Here is a 10,780-nt window from a genome sequence, read left to right as displayed (position 1 = left end):
ACACACACGGCTCACCAACACCTCTAGCTCCAATTTCTGGGCATCTAACCCTTTCTGGCCCTTGAAGACACTAAGTTCACACATGGGAACGTGTATATCTGCAGGCAAAACACCTGTATACATTAAGTTTTTTTTTTCTTTTTTTCTCGGAGCTGAGGACCGAACCCAGGGCCTTGTGCTTGCTAGGCAAGCACTCTACCACTGAGCTAAATTCCCCAACCCCACATTAAGTCATTTTTAAAAATTAAAAATTGCCGGGCGGTGGTGGCACATGCCTTTAATCTCAGTACTTGGGAGGCAGAGCCAGGCAGATCTCTGAGTTTGAGGCCAGCCTGGTCTACAGAGCGAGATCCAGAACAGGCACCAAAACTACACAGAGAAACCCTGTCTCGAAAAACAACAAACAAAACAAAACAAAAACATTAAAAATTGGAACTAGAAAAAAATGGCTTAGCAGTTAAGAGCACTAGCTGCTCTTCCAGAGGACCCAAGTTCATCCCAGCGCCCACATGGCAGCTCAAAATTATCTGTAACTCCCAATTCCAGGGGATTTGACACTCAGACAGATATACAGGCAAAATACCAATGCACGTAAAATTTAAAAAAATGTAAATACTTGACACGCAGAAAGTAAACTATAGTCTGTCTACCTGTCCCCTACCCTCAGTCTGTCCTCCCCAGACTAAATGAACAAGATCCTTGCCTGAGTATGTAAATGCAAAAATAAATTTCTACCAGTCAAATAGGTTAAAATAAAAGGAAAGAATACCTGATCTAGGCCTAGTGGTACAGGCCTGTCCTCTTAGCTACTCAGGGACATCATACCTATGAGTTTGAGGCCAGCCTGTCTACATAGTTCCAGGATAGCCAGGGCTAGCTACATAGACCCTGTTTCCCCACAAAGAAATAAAGCCGGGCGTGGTGGTGCACACTTTCAATCCCAGCACTTGGGAGGCAGAGGCAGGTGGATCGGTGCGTTCCAGGCCTGCTTGGTCTACACTGCCGGCTCCAGGAAAACCAGGACTAAGCAGAAAGACCTTGGGGTGGGGGGAGGGGGGAGGGAGAGACACGACAACAAACCCCAACCAAACGAAATATCTGTAGGAAAATGGGTTGTAATACCAGCACTTGGGAAGTATAGGAAGGAGGATCAGGAATGCATGGTCATTTGTTGGGATACCCTGACTCAAAAACAATAAATAAAACAGGAGAGACTTACAGGCCAAGATGATGGGGGGATTTTCTTATTTAAGAGTTCCTCTTTCCAGATATGTCTAGGTTTGTGTCAAGCTGACAAAAACGAACCGGCACAGCATGCATATTTCAATATTACAAGCCCAGCACGGTGGCCCACACCTAATATCCTAGGCATTTGTATGGCCAAGATAAGGGCATTGTCACGAGACTGAGACCGTGGTGGGGAACCTTGGCTGCTGCCCTGAATTTCCTGTGAGCTTTTTCCTAAGAGCCCTTGTTAAAACAAAAAGTGACAACTGCAGCGCGTTACTTTATGCCTTTGCCCTGGAAGCGGCAGCTCCGTTAATCCTTGGATTAAAGCAAGGATGTCACGTCTGCTCTTCAGCCGCCTAACCAACTCACTGGTAAGTCCGCCCAGCGCAGCGCCGCTCTGGCCCACCCGCTCCACTCTATTGCTTTCCCGCTTCTGATTGGCGAGGCCGCGAGCGGTGCGCGATGACGTCATGGCCAAGCGACGTTGCTATAAGACCGCGATCCGGCGGAAGCGTTCCTCTTTGTCACGGGCGTGAGTTCGTAGGTGAGCATCGTGAGCGTAATGTAGTTAGGTTTTTGGGGAGACGGTGTAAGGTAATGGAGCCATTCAGAACTTTACGGACACGCTAAGGGAGAGGGGCGGGAAGAAGGTGCTTGGACATCATTGCAGCACGGTGGTGGGGAAAAAAAAATCTCGGTTCCAAATTTTCTAAGGCGGTTCTCGCGAGAGCCGAGTTGGTGTGGGGCTCGCGGGGTTTGGCTGCGTAGGCGCCATGACATTTTTAATTTTAAACACGACCCTTGGCGCAGGCGCGGCGGGCCTAGAGGAGCCAACATGCCGGTTGCCAGAAGTTGGGTTTGTCGCAAAACCTATGTGACCCCACGGAGACCCTTCGAGAAATCGCGTCTCGACCAGGAACTGAAGCTGATCGGTGAGTGGCCAAGGTGGAATTTCGGATTGGGGATCGCGAGGGGAAGAGTTAGGTAGCCATGAGGTCGGTCCCCCACGTGCTCGTCCTGGGCGCCATCGCAGCAGAGGATTGTGGTTTATTGTGTTCTGAAGTCGCTAAGGCAAGTGTAGTAACTCATGGCTCTGGCCCTGTCGTTCCCTCCCACGCACGTGCAGGAGAGTATGGGCTCCGGAACAAGCGTGAGGTCTGGAGGGTCAAATTTACCCTGGCTAAGATCCGCAAGGCCGCCCGGGAGCTGCTGACACTGGACGAAAAGGACCCGCGGCGTCTTTTTGAAGGTAAATATGGGCTTATTTTCAAAAGGGTGGTTGGTCGCCTGCGGGGTTGCTGAGTTGGGTTTTTAGGCTGCATTGTGGTCGTGGGAGGTATGACCCTGAACAAGTTGAGCTTATGGGGAATATTTGAGACGTAAACTCATGTAGGTCAGTTTGGCCTGTAAACTACCAGAAGTCTAAAAAGTGCAGGGTTTGCAGGTGTGGGCCACTTCGCTTGGCTTGGGGGAATTTTCAACACAGACTTGGAAACAGATTCATGTTTCAGAGTTAGTTACAGAAGAACGGGAGCTGCAGGTATACAAACTTTCGGTTTTCTTGATGAGCAGAAGTGAAAATTGTCAAGGCAGCCTCCCTGGAATCGCTTTCTAATGAAACCTCTGGCTACAGTTAGGAAAGAAATAAATGCCTTGGAGTTATCACTGCCTTGACTCAGTCAGGTCTAGACTTTCTCCTATGTGTTAGTGACTACCAGAAAAGGTCTGTCTCTTGATTGACAGTGAGATTTCAGATTAGAAACTGAACGTTTTAATACCAGCTTGTGCCACAAGGAGTCTATTCGAGTTAACTTTGTAGAGTTTTGGGTCTGTCAACATTGGTCAAATGGAGGCCACGGAACAGTTTAATGGTAGGATGTGCTCTTGTGTCTTAAACAGGTTTATCAGTGTGCGCTTTACTTTTTGTCTTCATACTGAATGTTTTATATAACAGGAATGGCGTAATATTTTCTTTTTGGGGATATATTTTGTATTTGTATCTGACCAGTATTTATAGAACATCAGAAATTGAGTCTATTTTAGGATACTGGAAGAAAATCAATGGTGAATGTTTTTTTTTAACTTGGTTCTTTATATTTAGCATTTAACTAGGTGACTAGGCCTTCACAGTTAGCTTTCTTTCAAATTCCTGGGAGAATAGTCTGAGGAATAGATGTGGGTTGTTTCTATATATCTTGTTGGCTTGGTACTGTGTAGTTTAGATTATCTTTTGGTCTCTGCTCACCCTAGCCTCCCAAGTACTGTGATTCTTGTTGTGAAAGTAGCATGGTTTTTTGTTTGGTTTTTCGAGACAGGGTTTCTCTGTACCTTGGAGCCTGTCCGGGAAGCCTCTTTGTTTTTATTTATTTTTGGTTTTTGAGGCGGTCTCTGTAGCTTTGGAGCCTGTCCTGGAACACTCTGTAAACGAAGCTGGCCTTGAACTCACAGAGATCCGCCTGCCTCTGCCTCCCAGTGCTGGGATTAAAGGCGTGCCCCACCACCGCCTGGCTTCTTAAGTTGAGTGTTAAAGCTCCTCCCTTAGTGATGAAGGTTGAATGAAAGGCTGTAAACCTGTGGTATAATTCCTGTTGTTTAAAGGGTGACCCAGTGCCCATGTCAGGGTCTCAAGCCTGCAGCTCTTAGAAGAAAAGTTATCATTAGGCATATCACTGACATTCTTTTCTCCCGTGCTCTTTGCAAAATACAAAATGGGCGAAAGCTGTAGGAGCTTGCCTTATGGGAGCTCTGAGGTGGAGTCTGAGGTCAGGACTGATTTGAGTTATGCTCCCCTCCAGGCAATGCTCTGCTGAGGCGACTTGTTCGCATTGGGGTGCTGGATGAGGGCAAGATGAAGCTGGATTACATCCTGGGCCTGAAGATTGAGGATTTCTTGGAGAGGCGGCTGCAGACCCAGGTCTTTAAGTTGGGTCTGGCTAAATCTATTCACCATGCCCGTGTGCTCATCCGCCAGCGTCATATCAGGTAAGCTAAAGCTAAGCCTGAAAGCCTTACTTTACTTACCCTATCTGCACTGTTGGTTTCCTTTGCTAAGCTGCCGTCCCTGTCTCCTGTGTAGCCTTCGGAGCTGACAAATCTGAGCTTACCCTGAGGGTTCAGAATGAAAGCTTATGGGGGAATTGGGGACAGCTTTGTCTCCCCCATAGCCCAGCGCAAGTGTCACTGCGGCTCAAACCGTACACCTTGCGAAGTTCTCTGCCAGGCATGCAAGCAGCTGGACAGGTAATAGCTCTTGGTGCCCTCTTGGAGAGAGAGGATTGAGTTGATGTTGGTGGGGGGGGGCAAAGCTGTCATTGGAGCTTGCTGTGTGAGTTCCAACCCAGACCTCATTGCTATATTCCTGTTTGTTAATTTGCCAGTTGATAATCAATCTGGCTGAAAGTGACTGGTGCAAAGACTAGTTAAATGAGTGAAAATTGCATACCTTTCCCCTTTTTGTAACTGATTTCTCCCTCACCAGCTTTATCTATGGGCAGAGATGTACTGTTGTTGTCTGAGGTGGTTTGAGGATTAGTACTCACCATAAACCATTTTGGCTACCTATAAGACTTCTGGGTCTATGAGGTCAAGAGTGCCCATCAACCTGTTGTCAAGGACAGGACCAGTTGGTTCCACCTCTCACCTTGTCCCCTTAACCTGTTCTTCCTATTCAGGGTCCGCAAGCAGGTGGTGAACATTCCATCCTTCATTGTTCGTCTGGACTCCCAGAAACACATTGATTTCTCCCTCCGTTCTCCTTATGGTGGTGGCCGCCCAGGCCGAGTGAAGAGGAAGAATGCCAAGAAGGGCCAGGGTGGTGCTGGAGCTGGTGATGATGAAGAAGAGGATTAAGTTAATGCCTCCCTAGACTGGAGGATTGTCTACTTTTCCAGTTGACTAATAAAGCAGAATTAACACTTGGTTTATTGGTGTGCCTCTGCTGTGAACACAGCCTTTGTACTGGGAAGAAGCCCTGTTAGATGTAGGCCAGGCCACTATACAACTTGTTTGAAAATGTCCATAGGAGAGGAGAAAGTTGGTTGACCAGATGCTTTTCTATTACCTATGCTGTGTGTAGTTGGTCCTTGTTTAGTGGGCTATAGCAGAAAACAAAATTCCAACCCAGCCATCTGTGGCCAAAATAGGTCTCCAGTGAGGTTGACTGGTTGTAAGCTTGCAAAGTGGCTTCTGTTTTGTAAGTTATGTCTCAGGATGTGGTAAGCAGGAAATAAGCTAGTGAACTCCCGTTGCCCAGGGCTGCTTAAGAAATTTTCAGCTATGTTTTGTACTCATGGTCAGGAGGGAGGCTGGCTTCCTCATTTTCTGTTTTGCCTTTCTGGGAAGCTTGGGTCAGATGAGAGGATGTGGTTTGATCTCTGAGGAAGTGAGAACAGGCTTGAAATTGAAAAGCAGCTGTCAAGTAAGGACAGCTACTTGGACTCTGTCAGTTAAGTGGCCAGCTTCAATGCAAGAAAAGACCTTATAGCACTGTAAATCTGCATAGAATCTCAAGGGTAATGCAAGTGACAGGGCCCTCCCTATCCAGAGGTCATGGCTGATGGTTAGGTAACTTGGAGTAAGCTCTGCAGGAATTTGGGATTATCTGGAAGCAGTCACCTTCCAAAACAAGCTCCTCAGTGGCCTCCAGCCAGCATGGATTTTATTGGAGCTAATAGTCCGCAGCCACAGACTGTTGAGACCTCTGAATGTCTGGCCCCTTGGTGTAGGGTATAGAAGTAAGCAGGCACAAAGATCCTTTTGCAGACCAAATGCAACTAGACTTGACCAAGACCATTTAGTATGAGTCTTCCCATTCTTACACCAGAAACCACTTAGCCATTTATACTCATCCACATTGCCTGTCCACATTTGCCTACTCAGCATGTCCCTCCTTTTACTGCTACACAGCTTCTCGAGAATGGGTGGCAGTGGAATATGTGAGTAGTGGTGGGAGTCAAGACTTGGTAATTATCAAGTTTGGTCTCAGATGCTATAGGAAAGTCTGCCTCCAGCCCACCCTGGAGTCTGCCAGAGAACTGGAAAGGTGATCTCCCATCCCCACTTAAGAATTTAAGAGATAACAGTTCTTGGTTAGAAGTCAGGGAGAGTCCATAATAGCCTCAGTATGAAATTAAAAATACATGGATTAAGCCTCGCAATAAACCTAGCCAAGGAGGTGAAAGATCTAAGTTAAAACAAGCTTTCAAAGGTAAAGATGGCTCAGTTGGCAAAATGTTGCTGTGCAAACGAACCTGAGTTTGGGTCCCCCAGCACTCATTAAAAGCTGCATGCTTGTAGGGAGGGGGAAGAGTTATATTAAAAATATTTTATGTTCTCAAAAATTACAGTGCTAGGGAAGTGGTGACTGGGAGATTCCTGGAGCTCCTTGGCCACCCAGCCTACTACTGAAATTCATGGGCTCTGGGTTCAGTGAGAGAAATCCTGGATTTTGTTTGCCTGTCCCTTCCCTCCAGTAAGATAACCATTGATAAAGATGTCCAGCATTGGCCTGTGACTGCATGCTCATGTGTTCAAATACACATGCATCGCCCACATGTACAACACAAACTAAAGGCACTAGAAGATGGGAAGGTTTTCTCTGTTCATGAGTCAGCAGTATGAAAATGGCTATATGAACCAAAGCAATGTAGAGATTGAAAATTTGAATGACATTCTTCATAGAAATAGAAAATCCTGCCGGGCGGTGGTGGCACACGCCTTTAATCCCAGCACTCGGGAGGCAGAGACAGGCGGATCTCTGTGAGTTTGAGGCCAGCCTGGACTACCAAGTGAGTTCCAGGAAAGGCACAAAGCTACACAGAGAAACCCTGTCTCGAAAAACCAAAAAAAAAAAAAAAAAAAAAAAAAAAAAAAAGAAATAGAAAATCCTAAACTGGATATGGTGATGGATGCCTCTCCTCCCAACATTCTGAAGGCCAATGACCCTCCCCTACACACACACACACACACACACACACACACACACACACACACACACATACTCTGTGCAGTCCTGGCTGTCCTGGAACTCAAGACCAGGCTGGCCTCGAGAACTCAAGAGATCCGCCTGCCTCTGCTTCCCAAGTACTGGGATTAAAGACGAGCACCACAACCAGCCAATGACTTTGAGGACAGCCTGGTATGAGAAATTCCAGGTCAGTCAGAGCTACACAACGAGACTCAAAGAACACAAGGCCAAAAACTTAAGATATATAAAAAAAACAAAATACCTCCAATATGGAAACTAATTCTAAACAGTGATGGTATCAACATGACCAACTTCAAATTATAAATCTAGAACCAGAGTAACACAACCAGCATTTTTTTCTTTTAATAAATATTTTTATTTTATAATTAATTTAATTTTACATATCAGCCTTGGATTCCCCTGTCCTCCCTCTTCCCACCCCCAGCATTCCCCCCAAATCCGCTCCCCATACCCACCTCCTCCAAGGCAAGGTCTCCCCTGGGGATTCAGCCCAGCCTGGTAGATTCAGTTGAGGCAGGTCCAGTCCCCTCCTCCCTACACCAAGGCTGAGCAAAGTGTCTCAGCATAGGCCCTAGGTTCCAAAAAGCCAGCTCATGCACCAAGGACAGGTGGGACCGGGACCTGTCCTTGGTACAGCCAGCATTTTTATTGGCACAAAAACAGGCACACATAACAACAGACAGGTAGCAAAGGACCCAGAGCTGGGCAAAGTGGTGCAAGCATGTGAGCTAGGTATTTTTAAAGGGGTGGAGCAGGATGATCAGAAGTTCAAGTTCAGCAACAATTAAATAGCAGGTTTGAGGCCAGCTGGGTTACATGATGCCTGAAGTACATCAAACAAGGAAAAGAAAGAGAAAGACGCTAACAGGATCCAGAAATAAACCTACCAAGGATAAGTCCTTGAGTTCTGGAATGCAGGGCAAGTGCTCTAACACTGGGCTATATCTTTTACCTTTTATTCTGGGATGGAAATCTCACTAATTTGTAGAGAATGGCCTTGAACTCACTCTGCAACTAAAGTGGATTTTGCATTTTATATCGCCCTGTATCAGCCTCCAAAGTAGCTGTGATGTCTGGTCAGGACTGTGCCACCAGACCTAGCAATTTTAAAAATTTTAAGCTACTCACTGTTTTTGAAACTAATATTAAAAAGCAAAACAAACTAATATTAAAACAAAGAAAAGAGAAAACCAAACCACCAGTGTGATTGTGATGTCCTTAAAAATAAATTACTGGCCGGGCGGTGGTGGCGCATACCTTTAATTCCAGCACTCGGGAGGCAGAGCCAGGCAGATCTCTGTGAGTTCAAGGCCAGCCTGAGCTACAGAGGGAGATCCAGGAAAGGCACAAAGCTACACAGAGAAACCCTGTCTCAAAAAACCAACAAAACAAAATAAAAACAAAAACCAAAAAAAAGTAAATATTGGAACTGGAAAAAAATGGCTTAGCAGTTAAGAGCACTAGCTGCTCTTCCAGAGGACCCAAGTTCATCCCAGCACCCACATGGCAGCTCACAATTATCTATAACTCCAACTTTTTTGTTTGTTTGTTTATTTATTTATTTACTTGGTTTTTTTTTGAGACAGGGTTTCCCTGTGTAGCTTTGCGCCTTTCCTGAAACTCACTCTGTAGACCAGGCTGACCTCGAACTCACAAAGATCCGCCTGGCTCTGCCTCCCGAGTGCTGGGATTAAAGGTGTGTGCCACCACTGCCCAGCTATTTATTTATTGCTTTCACTTTTCAATAAAAGTTTCTTCTCCCTCCTCTCCTCTTCACCCCCCAGCCCACCCTGCATTCACTCCTCCTGTTTCTGTTCTGAAAACGGAGAGTGTCCATAGATATCAGCCAGCCACTGTATATAAAGTTGCAGTGAGACTAGGCACCTCCTCTTCTATTAATGCTAGATGAGGCAATCCAGTAGGAAGAACGGGTCCCAAAAGCAGGCATCAGAGTCAAGGATAGCCCTGCTCTCACTGTTAGGAGTCCAACAAGACCGAGTTACACAGCTGTAATACATATGTAGAGGGTCTAGGTTAGTTCCATGCAGGTTCCCTGGTTGTTGGTTCATTAATTTTTTTTTTAAAGATTTATTTATTACATATACAGCATATATGACTGAAGGCCAGAAGAGGGCACCAGATCTCATTACAGATGGTTGTGAGCCATCATGTGGTTGCTGGGAATTGAACTCAGGACCTCTGGAAGAGCAGTCAGTGCTCTTAACCTCTGAGCCATCTCTCCAGCCCCGTTGGTTCATTAATTTTTTTAAGAGATCACATCTAGTGAAAAAACTTTCTTCCTAGGTTTTCTTTGTCAAGTTTTGTTACAAAATTATATTCTGGTCTGATGAACTATGGTGGGCTATATTTCCTCTTTCTCTAGTTTCATGCCTTTATTTTAAACACACAAACATTTGGAAAAAATCACCAGGTTCCAGAAAGAGAATTTCCAAAGGGGAACTTTTCTAGTGACAGTGTGTTCAATGTGTGGGAAATCACTCAGATTTTGTATTTATTGAGCAATAAAATAACTTTTATTGATGTCATGGGATCTATTTTATGTACAGTTCCTAATTTGTTGGTATAAAATTGTTTATAGTGCTCTGCTGTTATTACAATTTTAATGAATGTAGGGAGGCTGGAAAGGTGGCTCTATGATTAACAGCTTGTACTGCTCTTGCTGAGGACCTGAGTTCAGTTCCCAGCATTTACGGCATGTAGCACACAGACACGTATAACTACAGCTCCAATGTCCACTCTGGCCTCCATGTGTACACCTGTATACACACAGCATCAAAACACACAAACACATATACATACACATAAATAAAACACAAAAAAACTTAAAAAAAATAAAGTGAATATGTGGTTGTACATATTGGGAACTGAGGCAGAAGGACAGCAGGTTTGAGGCCAGCCTTGTTGTATTTACAGGCCTACACCGCCATACCCAGTTTTCATTTATGATTATTAGTTTATTTTTAAATTGTTTTATTTATTTATTGGGTGTGGTGAGGACACCAAGGACTTAGGTGGAGGTCAGAGAACAATTTGTGGGAGTCAGTTTTGTCCTATGCCTGCTGATTGAACTTAGGATATCAGACTTGGTGGCAAGTACCTTTACTGGCCAAGCCATCTTACTGGCCCTATTTTATTTACTTATTCTTTGAGACAAGGTTTCTCTATGTAGCCCTGGCAGTCCTGGAATTCCCTATGAGACTAGCTGGCCTCAGACTCAGAGAGACCTGCCTGTCTCTACCTCCTAAGTGCTGAGATTGAAGGCATGCACCACCATGCCTGGCCTGTATATTCTAAAACAGCATCACATGTGTTCCAGGCTGGCCTCTTACTTCTGTGCTGTGTAAGTGAAGATGGCCTTGACTTCTTGATCCTCCTGTCCACACCTTCAAAGTGCTGGGATTTCAGATATTTACCTCCACCCTGGCCTTTGGTGGTTAATGTCTGAAACATGTCTCACTCTGTAGCCCAGGCTGGCATGAAATTCACTAGGTATGCCAAGATAACCACAAACCAAAGGCAATTCTCCTGCCTCAGCCTCCCAGG

The 10,780-nt window shown here is 45.4% G+C and overlaps 1 protein-coding gene across 2 annotated transcripts; it reads left to right on the top strand.

The window, feature by feature from the left end:
- Positions 1-1,689: 1,689 nt before the first annotated feature.
- On the top strand, positions 1,690-5,149 carry Rps9 (ribosomal protein S9). Of its 2 annotated transcripts, none has more exons than XM_059243983.1 (5): positions 1,690-1,774; positions 2,041-2,162; positions 2,357-2,479; positions 4,026-4,212; positions 4,902-5,149. In XM_059243983.1, the coding sequence occupies exons 2-5, from the start codon at positions 2,066-2,068 to the stop codon at positions 5,077-5,079; spliced, it is 585 nt and encodes a 194-aa protein (XP_059099966.1). In that variant the 5' UTR covers positions 1,690-1,774; positions 2,041-2,065; the 3' UTR covers positions 5,080-5,149. The 2 variants fall into 2 exon arrangements, with proteins under 2 accessions (XP_059099966.1, XP_059099975.1); XM_059243992.1 differs by lacking the exon at positions 1,690-1,774 and adding an exon at positions 1,800-1,824.
- Positions 5,150-10,780: the final 5,631 nt, after the last annotated feature.

This window comes from Peromyscus eremicus, chromosome 1 (genome assembly GCF_949786415.1).
Source record: "Peromyscus eremicus chromosome 1, PerEre_H2_v1, whole genome shotgun sequence".
NCBI classification, from domain to species: Eukaryota; Metazoa; Chordata; class Mammalia; order Rodentia; family Cricetidae; genus Peromyscus; species Peromyscus eremicus.
Note: the sequence above shows the minus strand (reverse complement) of the source record. Positions and strands in the feature narration are given on the sequence as shown.